Source organism: Gekko japonicus, unplaced genomic scaffold, assembly GCF_001447785.1.
Source record: "Gekko japonicus isolate JY-2015 unplaced genomic scaffold, Gekko_japonicus_V1.1 scaffold258, whole genome shotgun sequence".
NCBI classification, from domain to species: domain Eukaryota; kingdom Metazoa; phylum Chordata; class Lepidosauria; order Squamata; family Gekkonidae; genus Gekko; species Gekko japonicus.
Genome location: NW_015164190.1, coordinates 773,875 through 787,182, shown reverse-complemented (window position 1 = coordinate 787,182; position 13,308 = coordinate 773,875). Strand labels below are relative to the sequence as shown.

General features: G+C 39.4%; 1 protein-coding gene across 1 annotated transcript in view; it reads left to right on the top strand.

Moving 5' to 3' along the window:
- The window catches only part of TESK2 (testis-specific kinase 2), a 91,376-nt gene that overhangs the window by 29,307 nt on the left and 48,761 nt on the right, over window positions 1–13,308 (top strand). Inside the window, exon 3 of the mRNA XM_015408291.1 lies at window positions 8,631–8,752. Coding sequence (XP_015263777.1) covers window positions 8,631–8,752 — 122 coding nt within the window. The remainder of the gene's footprint in view (window positions 1–8,630; window positions 8,753–13,308) is intronic.

The following is a 13,308-nucleotide window of genomic DNA, read 5'->3' as shown; positions in this document are numbered from 1 at the left end:
AGAAGTGGATAAAGCTTCTTACATGCTGAGGTTCCAGAATATTCCAGAAGATAAAGATGAAGATGTAAAAGAAAAAATGACTAAAATTTTGGCAACATACTTGGAAGAGGAGAGTACTCAAAATACCTCGGATTAGATAGACGTGGCCTCCAGAATGAATTTGGTTTATGCAAGAAGAAAAAAAGTGCCTAAGGGAGATTCACGTGAGATTCCACAGAAAAGTTATGAGAGATACCATATTAAAGACTGCAAGGTATTTTCTTCACCTTTCAAAGTAAAAGATACAGAATAAACTCAATACTCAAAGTAGAAGATTTGCTAAAAAAAATATGGCGTAGATCTGGGAGCCAAAGAAGAAGAAGAAGAGGAAGAAGAAGATCAACAGGATAAAGGTGGAACAGGTCCAAAAGTAGGAAAGACAAAGAAAAAGAGTAAGGAAATACCACGTGTCATAGTTACAAGACTACAAGAAAAGAATAGAACTGGAACCAAAGCCAAAAAAGACACCAAAGATGGATAGGAAGATGATAAAAATAATTTCCATTAACATCAACAACTTGAATGCCCCACAGAAAAGGAAACAAATATTTCAACAAATCAAGAAAATGCAAATAGATGTAGTATGTCTACAAGAAACCTATATTAAATATTTAGATAAAAAGTATTTAGAAAAAAATTGAATTTTTTTTTTTGGATCAACAGACAGACACGGGAAAAAGAGAGGAGTGGCTACATATGTAAAAGAACATTTACACCCAGAATTGACAATATGAATCAGAATATGGAAGAATTGTGATAATTAAAATAAAGAGACGAGGTAAAACAACTTTGATTGTTAATGTATATGCACCAAATCAACAACAGGAAGAATTTTTTAAGGCCTTACAGAAAGTTATTGCAAACCAAACCTATGAGGAATTATGTATTATTGGAGATTACAATGCAGTGTTTGATAAAAGCCTGGACAGGAGGAGACAAATGGGGAAACAGAAGAAAGGCAATGAATTACCAAACTCCTTTTTACAATTGACAGAAGAACATACATTAGTGGATGATTAAAAATATCAACAAGAAAGAATACACCTTTTTCTCTGTAAGACCTAAGTCATGGTCAAGATTCGATATGGCATGACTATCAACTAATATGGTAAATGATATTATAGATGCAGAAATTTTACCATTGACATGTGCAGATCATAATCCTTTGCTCTTCACTTTACAGGACATACCGAGAAAAAACAGATGGACAATGAATCTATGGTTATTAAAAGACGCAGAATTTATTATGAGATCCAAAGAAGAATTTCAAGATTTTTTCAAGGCAAATATCCAACCAGAGTCCTCCTAAGATATAATTTGGGATGCCTTTAAAGCCTATGTGAGAGGACGGTTCATTAAACAAAATGCGTGGACAAAGAGGAAAAGAAAGCAGAAATTTAGTCAGATTGAAGAACAAATTGAACAAGAGGAGCAAAAGATGCTTTCTGAACCTGCAACAGAACAGATAAGAGTAAAGATTAAAAATCTGCAACATCAAATTAACTGTATGCTGACACAAGAAATAGCAAAGAAAATAATGTATGCAAAACAAAACTATTTTGAAAATGCCAATAAACCTACCAGATGGTTAGCATATAAACTACGAAAACAAGCAGAAAAGAAACACATAAAATTACTAAAAAATGGAAAAGGTGAAGAGAAAAATACTCTTAAAGAAATAAAGGATATTGTAGAAGGGTTTTACAGTAACCTGTATTCAAAAACAAGTTGTAATCAAGAAAAGATTATAGATTTTTTTCAAAAATATAACAAAAAGGAATTTACAAAAGATCAAAGGAAAATCTTAAAAGATCCAATTTCCTTTTCAGAAATAATAGAGGCCATTAAAAACAGAAGAAGAAAACTCCAGCCCCAGATGGCTTACCTGCAGAATTTTATCAGATATTTGAAGACCAAATAGCACTACCTTTGAAGACTATCATCCAAAATATATTTGAACAAAAATTACCAGTTGTGGAATCAAGCACTGATTACATTAATACATAAAGCAGATACAGATGAAAGTGAAATTAAAAATTATCGACCAATTTCTCTTCTCAATGTAGACTGTAAAATTTATGCTTCTATTTTGGCAAACAGATTAAAAAAGATCCTGTCTAAAATAATTCATCAGGACCAATCAGGATTCTTGCCAAAGAGACAAATGAGAAATAACGTGAGAACCCTATTGAATGTATTAGAATATTTTGAAGCACACCCTGAAAAACAGATGGCATTATTATTATTGGATGCGGAAAAGGCCTTTGACAATCTTAATTGGTCCTTTATGCTGGAACAGTTGGCAGCCTGGAAATGTGGAGAATATTTCTACACTATGGTAAAAGCAATATACACAACACAATCAGCAAGAATTACAGTGAATGGTGATCTTACGCGAAGTATTAATATTGGAAAAGAAACAAGACAAGGATGTCCATTATCCCCACTTTTATTTATTTTCGCTTTGGAAACATTGAACAATATGATTAGAGAAGATGGTGAGATCAAGGGACTCAGACTCAAAGGAGAAGAGTATAAACTACAAGCATTTCCTGATGATTTGGTATTTATATTAGAAGAACCCCAGAAATCAATAGTTCAACTTTTACAAGTAATAAAAGAATATGGGTTGTATGCTGGTCTGAAAATAAATTAAAAAACAAAACAAAACTACTGTTAAAAATTGTACTAAGGAACAAGAACAATCTATACAAAAGGTTTCAGAAATGGTAGCAGAGAAAAAAATTAAATACTTAGGTATAATAATAACCAACCGCTGGCATCGTATGGCATCGCTGAAAGCCAGGGCAAATGTAAGAATTCTTTCCTACTGGAGGAAATGTCAGGAACGACCCCAGGATATCCTAGCGGTCCAAAGTTTTGGATTATTGTTGAAATCTTCCAAAAGTTTAAATGATTATCTGTCTTCTATCCTACAGGAATATTCAATTCCGGATGACCTAATGGGTTTAGCGGATAATGATAATCAAAAGTCCAAATTGAAGGAATGGGTATTTCATAAGGACGGCCTTTTGAACCTTCATGCCGCGGCAAGTTGCCGAACGGCCCCTCTGTTTAAGATCTTTAAAAGAGATCACTGTAGGACTAGCTATTTAGAGAAACTAACCAATCTTGACCTAAGAAGGGCATTTACAGCCCTCAGATTCCATGCCATTCCTTCAATGGTCTGTGTTGGTCGTTTTATGGGTTTACCTGTTGCCTTAAGAATCTGTCAATGTGGTTTGGGCGAAGTGGATGATATTGAGCACTATTTACTGAGATGCTCATGGCACGAATCACTTAGGCAGAGATTTATATACCCTATTTTACCTTTGCACAATGGATTCTCAAAACAGGAGTTGGTTGTTTTTTTGCTCTCTGATATGGATGTATATGTTACCAGCAGAATGTCCCTGTTTGCTTTGGCGGCAAAAAAGATACGATTAAGCCTAGGATTCAGCGCAAGTTAGTGAAGGGATAACTTAATGTGATGTATATGGATTGTGATGGTATTTATGTTTTGTTATGGCCAATGGCTAATACAATAAACTTGATGATGATGATGAATAACCAACCGATGTAGTTCCCTCTATAAAGATAATTATATGAAGCTATTGGTGGAAATTAAAAAGGATCTAGAAAGCTGGAAACATATGCAATTATCATTTATGGGAAGAATAGCAACAGTTAAGATGAACATTTTACCCAGACTGATTTTCCTATTTCAGACAATTCCAATCATAAAAGAGCAAAAATATTTCAAAAAGAGTTGACAAGAAATTTCATCTGGGAAGGGAAGAAGCCAAGAATTGTTAAAATTATTGCAAGATTCTAAGGAAAGAGGAGGGTTTGCATTACCTGATTGGAAATTATACTACAAAGCGGCAGCACTCACATGGGTGAAGGACTGGATTACATTGGAAGACAAAAGACTGCTAAAACTGGAAGGTCATGACCTAATGTTGGGTTGGCATGCCTTTGTTTGGTGAAGTTCCTGCATTGTGCAGGGGGTTGGATTAGATGACCCTGGTAGTCTCTTCGAATTCTATGATTCTAAGAGCTGCAGAAAGAACTTCAAGAGCAGATGTCACATGGGGATCCATTTAAGGATATCATCTTGTTTGTCAAGGAAGAGAGGAAGAAAAACAACATATCGGAACAGGCAATGATTGGCATTATCTGGTTGAGCACTGTGGAATGGAATAAAAAGGAGCTAGTAGCAGCAGAACAAGCCATCGAGCACTTGAAACAATACAGCCTTCTCCTTGCTGCCTTTAGAACTCAAGGTCAATCTGAACTGATGCTGTTGCTCAAGATTCAGGAGTACTCTTATGACAATATCCAATTCATGAAGGCCTTCCAGAAAATATTGGTACTTTTCTACAAAGCAGAGGTGTTAAGTGAAGAACTCATCCTAAAGTGTTCTAAAGATGCCTGCTTTGCAAAGGGAAAGAGTGTCTTCCTGGAGTAAATGAAAAAAATTGTAGAATGGCTCAAGAATACCAAGGAAGAATCTGAATCTGAAACAAAATAAGGTGACTAAATTGTAAATCTGTTGACAGTAAAGCAAACGGGAGCTATAGGTAAAATGTCATGTCTCGTGTCTTTCTGATTCTTGCATCCTACCTCCCTGTATCAAGCATGATATAAAGGCTTCTTGGAAAATTTATTTTGTGTATTCTACAGTTATTAGAGAATACTGAATTTAGTGGTGTGTTTTTTTAAACTATGCGTGGGTAGCTTACAGGAGCTATAAATTTTGATTCTAACATTGGATTAATCCTTTTAATTACATTCTACCTGTATTTATCCGTATCTGAAGAAGTGTGCTTGCACACAAAAGCTTATACCTTGAATAAAACTTTATTGGTCTTAAAGGTGCCACTGGACCCAGACTTTGTTCTTCTTATTCTACCTCCTGTATTTCCTACTGTAACATAATTTAAGGCTTTCCACAACTTGAATTCATTTTATCTCTGGGTTTCCTATAAAGTTTATGAGTAGACATGATTTCAAGGGTGGGGTGGGTGGGAATTTGTTTATATAAATTCTGTTTGCAAATTAAACTGTACAAGTATTCAAAGTAAAAAAAACTGGTTAAATAACAGGAAACAAAGAGTAGGAATAATTGGACAGTTATCACAATGGTGGGAAGTATGTAGTGGAAGTAAGCAGGGATTGGTATTGGGGCCGTTACTATTTAATTTATTCATAAATGATCTGGAACTAGGGGTGAGTAGTATAGTGGCCAAGTTTGCAGATGTCACAGAATTATTCAGGATGGTGAAAACCAAGGATGTTTGTGAAGAGCTTTGAGGACCTCCACAAACTGGGTGAGTGGCAATAATGTGGCAAGTGAAGTTCAGTGTTGGTAAGTGTAAGGTGATACACATTGGGACAAAAATTTTCATCCTCCAGTATAGGCTAATGGGGTCTGAACTTGCTGAGACTGAGAGGGAAGAAGATCATGGGGTTGTAGTGGGTACCTCAATGAAAGTGTCAACCCAGTGTGCTGCAGCAGTGAAGAAGGCACAACTTTGTGTTAGGGATTATTAGGAAAGGGACTGAGAGTAAAACAGCCAATGCCCCTGTATAAATCTATAGTGTGGCCTCATTTGGAATACTGTGAACAGCTCTGGTCACCGTATTTCAAAAAAGACATCGTAGAGCTGGAAAAAGTACAGAGGAGGGCAACCAAGTTGATTATGTGGTTGGAGCACCTTCCCTATGAGGAAAGGCTGAAGAATCTGGGACTTTGCAGTTTAGAAAATAAATGACTAAGGGGGGCATTATAAAATTATGCGTGGGGTAGAGAGAGTTGACAAAGATAATTTTTTCTTCCTCTCCCAAAACACTAGAACTTCCATCCAAAGAAGCTGGTGGGCAGTAGGTTCAGGATGGCCAAAAGGAAAATACTGCTTTACACAGAGAGAGTGATTAAAATGTTGAATTTGCTGCCAGAGGATGTAGCGATGGCCACAGGAATAAACATTTTGAAAAGGGGGTTAGGTAGATTCATGGAGGATATGTCTATCAATGGCTACTAGCCATGGTGACTGAGGGGAACCTCCACATTCAGAGGCACTATGCCTCTGAATCCCCGAGCCAGGAGACAGCATCAGGGGAAGCCCTCGGCCTCTATGCACTGTTGTTGGCTGTCCAGAGGAACTGGCTGGTCACTGTGTGAGACAGGATGCTGGACTAGATGGATTATTGGTCTGATCCAGCAGGGCTATTCTTATGTTCTTAATATGGAACAACATACTACTAATGAATAGGGAACAGGGAGATGGTTGCATATCTATTCACGCCTGAAGTAATTATTTCTCTATATTTTATTAATCAGATTTATTTATTTATGTTTTGTGGTTGAAGGCTGTTACTGGTGCTTTCTTCCTTCTTCTAGAAGAGAGGTTTGTGGGTTAAAAAAGACTTGTGTAATCAGAGAAACCGTCATAGAGCTAGTTTAATGCTAAGGGAACGGTAGAGAGAGAGATCTTGTCACTATATCAAGGTATATTTTGTACATGGCTTTTTACACTTTTAATGTTATGAATTTTATAACAAGGACAGCTTTTTAACAGCTCAGTTGTAGTGATTTTAGGTGCTTTGAGACTTTGGTGAGGAAGTCTACAGAGTACCAGAGGATATGCAAGCTGGTGCTATGGACAGGAGTTTCTTTGTGATCCCTTCACTTTTATGTGTGAAATATCTAGGTCAAGATGTGAAGTGCTTTCCTCCCAGTGTGTGATTTCTTTTTTTTAACCTAAACAGTCCTGTCATTCTGTAACATTGATAAGACACTTAACTCATACATGCCCGGGAGGAGAATTGGTGGTAGTGGGAAATACCGTCAAGTAGCAGCCAATTTATGGTAACCTTGTAGGTTTTTCAAGGCAAGAGACCAACAGAGGTGCCTGCCTCCATATAGCAGCCCTGGACTTCCTTCGTGGTCTCCCATCCAAGTACTAACCAGGGGCCATCCCTGCTTGGCTTCCGAGATCTGATCAGATTGGGCCTAGCCTGGGCTACCCAGGGCCATCCAGCTCAGGGTGGGAAGAGAATTAGACACCAATTAAGCTGCAAGTAGTTGGTTTCTTCTAGTTTCGTGTGGGAAGCCTCAAAGTTCCCTTTTCCCCATCTGCTTGGAAAAAATCAGTGTAATACAACTTGAACATCTGACCTGAAGAGCAGCTTTCTTGTATCACATTTAATTACCTACAGTTTTCAAAGTGTTCTGGATCTTGGAATGTTTATTGCATGGAAGTATTTTGATGTAACTTTAATTGCATGGCTTCCCTGTGAAAAACACATGATAAGCCAGCATGTTGTAGTGCATACAGTTTCAGGTTAGGATCCTTGGGAACCTGAGTCTGAATTCCCACTTCTGCCATGAAAGCTTGCTGGGTGACTTTGAGTCCATCACATATTTGCAGCCTGACCTACCACACAGAGGTATCGTTTTAAGAATGGAGGAAGAGTGAACAATGTTCTAAGCTGCTTTGAGTCCCAACTAGAGAGATGAGAGATGTAAATTATTAAATCCCAAATGTGTGCAAATAATGTTTCTCTCTGCTTCAACACAGCTTTTAATTGTTTTAAGTACCATTATGGCTGTGTGAGAATGACAGTTGAGAGATTTTGCTAGTTTTCAAGCATACACCTTGACCACAGTTGGTGGATGTCTATAAGAAACAGAAATATTAAAATCCCCATACAGCAGGAGGTGAGTATGGTACTTAATGGATTTTTTAGGTTTTGACAAAGCCGTTACCAGATGTGTGTTCTGGCAGGCTGTGTTTTGTTCATCACAGTTCCTTGCTGGTACAACACATTTATATTAATCTGACCTAAGCTAGATATTAAGCTAGTAAGTATAAACATAGAAAATCTTGCCTCCACAAAGGGGCAGGGTTATAGATGACCTTTGGATCTCTTCTACTTTTCCATTTCATAATGTACTTTATCATTTCATAATTCAATTACTAACAGCAATCATAATCATAAATGTAGATTCAGGTGGGTAGCCGTGTTGGTCTGAAGCAGCGGAACAAAGTTCAAGTCCAGTGACACCTTTAAGACCAACAAAGTTTTATTCAGGGTATAAGCTTTCATGTGCATACACACTTCTTGAGATACATTGAAATGGAAGTTACCAGTCCATGCATATAGCTAGAGCATGAGCAGCAAATTAGCATACAGCATAATAAAGGTGTTCAACAGATACAAGGACCAAGCTGGAATAACACGCTTAGTTTATATGGTCATCATTTGTTTGGGTTTAATTCTGGGGGGAGACATAGTGAAGGAAATAAATATATCAGAATTGGAGATTGATGGGCAGATGTACTCTTCTTAACTGTGTAATGCTGGGAGTAATTTAGTGAGACCCTGCTATCATGCTCCACCTGTCTCCTCTCAAGCATGGAGGCTGCACTGTGGTGTCGTAGTTGCATACTAAAGACTATAATAAACTCTTCAGTACTTGTTAAGTCCTTTACTGTTTTCCTGGTATTCCGCTGTGCTGGCAGCTTATTAACTTTTAATTTAATAGGCTTCACATGCCTTTTCCCTTGTGATTTATTTTTTAGGTTCGGCACAAAGTGTCTGATCAGGTAATGGCTTTAAAGATGAACACACTAAGCAGCAACAGAGCGAATATGCTGAAAGAAGTCCAGCTCATGAACAGGCTTTCACACCCAAACATATTAAAGTAAGAGAATGTGCTTACACATGTACTTATACCTGTCTGCAGGTCTACAAATGAAACTAATTTCTGACCTTACAAAAAAACCTAGTCCTTTCTGGCTGTGGGAAGAGGCTTGAAAATATTGAATTAGTATCTCTTGAAAGTTCAGAAATTAAAGCGTCTTTGTCCTTCTCTTTTAATCCCTAATACCCTCCTGTTTTACCATACTATTCCTTGGCCTCTGTTTTTTTCTACCCTTCTGCAAAATGTTGAATCTGCAATTAGTCCAATATGCAAACTGAACAGTTTTGTCTACATTTATATACTGTAAATGTATAAACCACTTTCACAAGAATGTGAGATGAACATGTAATTATTATCTATGCTAATATGAACAACAATGTTTAAATGTGTGCAGAAAGTCATGCATTGATGGTCAAAACCATTGGGGAAGCTTGGAGACCATTTAAAACTACAATCCTAGAAGCTCAGAAAAAATATATACCGCAAGTTAGGAAAGACACAAATAGGTTTAGAAAAAAGCCTGCATGGTTAACAAACAAAGTAATGGAAGCTGTAAAAGGTAAGAAGGATTCCTTTAAGTGGTGGAATGCTTGTCTCAGTGAGGCTGATAAAAGGGAACACAGGCTGTGGCAAATAAAATGCAAGTCTGTGATCAGGCAGGCAAAAAGGGAATATGAGGAGCATATAGCAAAAAACATAAAGACCAACAATAAAACTTTCTTCAAATGCATTAGAAGCAGAAACCAGCCAGGGAGGCAGTGGGGCCCTTGGATGACCAAGGGGTAAAAGGTGTACTGAAGGATGATAGGGAAATGGCTGAGAAGCTAAATGCATTTTTTGCCTCCGTCTTCACTGTGGAAGATGAGAAGTGCTTGCCCACTCCAGAATCGCTGATTTCGGGAGGGGTGTTGAGAGACCGGAGTCAGATTGAGGTGACAAGAGAGGAGGTCCTATGACTGATAGACAACTTAAAAACTGATAAATCACCAGGCCCAGATGGCATACATCCAAGAGTTCTGAAACAACTCAAATGTGGTGGACCTCCTGACAAAAATATGTAATCTTTAATAAAAAGCTATCTCTATTCCTGAGGACTGGAAGGTAGCTAATATCACTCCCATCTTTAAAAAGGGTTCCAGAGGAGATCCGGGAAATTACAGGCCAGTCAATCTGACGTCGATACCGGGTAAATTGGTGGAAACCATTATTAAGGAAAGAATTAGTAGGCACATAGATGAACAAAACCTATTGAGGCAGACTCAACATGGGTTCTGTAAGGGAAGATCTTGTCTCACTAACCTATTAGTGTTCTTTGAGGGGGTGAACAAACATGTGGACAAGGGGGATCCAATAGATATTGTTTACCTTGACTTCCAGAAAGCTTTTGATAAAGTTCCTCATCAAAGGCTCCTAAGCAAGCTCAAAAATCATGGGATAAAAGGACAAGTCCTTTTATGGATCAAAAACTGGCTAATTAATAGAAAACAGAGAGTGAGTATAAATGGGCAGTTCTCCCAGTGGAGGGGTGTAAGCAGTGGGGTACCACAGGGATCAGTACTTGGTCCACTGCTTTTTAACTTGTTCATTAATGATTTGGAGTTGGGAGTAAGCAGTGAAGTGGCTAAATTTGCGGATGATACGAAGTTGTTCAGGGTGGTGAAAACCAGTGAGGATTGTGAGGCACTCCAAAGGGATCTGTCAAAGATGGGCAAGTGGGCGTCAACATGGCAAATGGGGTTCAATGTGGCCAAGTGCAAGGTGATGCACATTGGAGCCAAAAATCCTAAATATAAATACACATTGATGGGGTCTGAACTGGCAGAGACAGATCATGTCATCTGGAGAACCTCACCATCACTTCCCCGGCCAGATTATTCTTTCTTGTAAATTCAGAATATGACCTAAAGATCGTATCTATTTCACTTTGTAAAGTATCCACTTTAATATCTGCCACAGGGCCTAAAGAGTCACACATAATCTGTTTCAGATTTTCTCCTGTCTCCTCGGGGATCCCTTGAAATCTAAGGGTATAGCTTGCTAACCTGTTAGTGTTTTTTGAGGGAATTAACAAACATGTGGACAAGGGGGATCCAATAGATGTTGTTTACCTTAACTTCCAGAAAGCTTTTGATAAAATTCCAAATCAAAGGCTCCTAAGTAAACTCAGTAGTCACGGGATAAAAGGACAAGTCCTCTTGTGGATCAAAAACTGGCTAATTAATAGGAAACAGAGAGTGAGTATAAATGGGAAATTTTCTCAGTGAAGACTGGTAAGCAGTGGGGTACCACAGAGATCAGTACTCGGTCCAATGCTTTTTAATTTGTTTATTAATGATTTGGAGTTGGGAGTAAGCAGTTAAGTGGCTAAATTTGCAGATGACACAAAGTTGTTCAGGGTGGTGAGAACCAGGGAGGATTGTACCAATTAATCGGTAATTTGTGCCGATTAATGCAAGCCGCCCTAAGCCTGTTTGCGGGAAGGCGAGATACAAATGGAACAAACAAACAAACAAATAAATAAAGTGTGAGGCACTCCAAAGGGATCTGTCGAGGATGGGTGAGTGAGCATCAACGTGGCAAACGGGGTTCAATGTGGCCAAGTGCAAAGTGATGCACATTGGAGCAAAAAATCCGAACTGGCAGAGACTGACCAAGATAGAGATCTTGGAGTCATAGTAGATAACTCACTGAAAATGTTGAGACAGTGTGCGACTGCAATAAAAAAGGCCAATGCTATGCTGGGGATTATTAGGAAGGGAATTGAAAATAAATCAGCCAGTATCATAATCCCCCTGTATAAATCAATGGTGTGACCTCATTTGGAGTACTGAAAAGTGCAGAAAAGGGCAACTAGAATGATAAAAGGGTTGGAACACTTTCCCTATGAAAAAAGGTTAAAATGCTTGGGGCTCTTTAGCTTGGAGAAATGACGGCTGAGGGGTGACATGATCGAGGTTTATAAGATTATGCATGAAATAGAGCAGGTAGAGAAAGAAGTACTTTTCTCCCTTTCTCACAATACAAGAACTTGTGGGCTCTCAATGAAATTGCTGAGCAATCTGGTTAGAACAGATAAAAGGAAGTACTTCTTCACCCAAAGATTGATTAACGCATGGAATTCACTGCCACAGGAGGTGGTGGTGGCTACAAGCATGGACAGCCTCAAGAGGGAATTAGGTACACATGTGGAGCAGAAGTCCATCAGTGGGTATTAGCCACAAGGTATAGCTAGGAACTCTCAGGCTGGGGCAAGTGATTCACTGTATTCTTGGTGCTTGGGGGGGGGGGAACAGTGGGAGGGCTTCTAGTGTCCTGGCCCCACTGGTGGACCTAATGACACCTGGAATTTTTGGTCACTGTGTGACAGAGTGTTGGACTAGATGGGCCATTGGCCTGATCCAACATTGGCTTCTCTTATGTTCTTATGTTCATGCTACTGAAAATCAGGCTGAATATAATGATTGCTCACCTAAAAATCATTTTTAAAAACCTGAGCATTAAGTAGGAGAGGGGACGCAGGAGAGTTCTGCCATTTGAAAATTTAATCTGTATCCAGCCCCATGTCTACAGTGAATTAAAACCTTAAGGGAATAGGTTCTTTATGGGTGTTAATTCCTTTGGCTGCAAAATACGTGTATGGGGGGGGGTCTCTCTTACACACTTATTCAGGTGTGGTAATTCAGGTAGCCTATGAATGTTTTTTAAACAGGAGATTTTATTTTTATGCAAACGCTCGCTGTGACAGCTGTCTAACTATCAGACCATATTACCCAGGGGACTTAATGGCCAGAAAATGATCAAGATTTACATTTACATTTATGGCCATTTCATCAGGAAGACAAAGTACATACTTATTCCTTTATTTCACCATGTTCATGAAAATGTAAATGACAGGTCTTGTTAATACCTCAAGATTTTGCACATTATTACACATGGGGAGTATTAGGCTTTTGCTTTATTATTAAACTAGGAAGAAGGCCCGTTGTGGAAATGGAGACAGTGAGCTCTAGAAATAGGCTGTGGGGTGAGTGGCCTGGACTTTAGGAGTCTTTTTAGCATCAGTTTGCCAGGCGCACTCCGAGGCCAGCCGCTCTGAGCGAAGAAGTGGTGCTTTCCAGGACGGGCCGGCCTGGGAGGAGATTGATGTTGCCTGTAGAGGAGCTCTGGTGGCGTCCCGCTCATGTCCCCCATCCCCCCCCCGGGAAGTGGTGCTCTGCAAAGCAGGAGTGTGGGCAGCCGAGGAAAGGAAAGCAGCGGCCAGGGCGGGGGCCAGAGGTCTGCGCGGGCATTGCTCCGTGCAGGGTGTGTGTGTGTGGCTGTGAGACTGTGCTCCAGTGGCGGGTGAGGGACAGGCAGGGTGCCTGGGTGACGAAAGGGGCCTCACGGCTTGGCTCCACTTCCTCCCCCCTGCCGTAAGCAGCCTGTTGAAGGCTGGAGCAAGGCTTTGCATCAAGTGGTGCAGCTTTGCAATGCAGGCAACGCAGCCACCAATGGGTAGAGGCCCCTGGTGAGTGACACATCAGGGAGCAAAAGGCTGTGGATGTGTATGGAACATT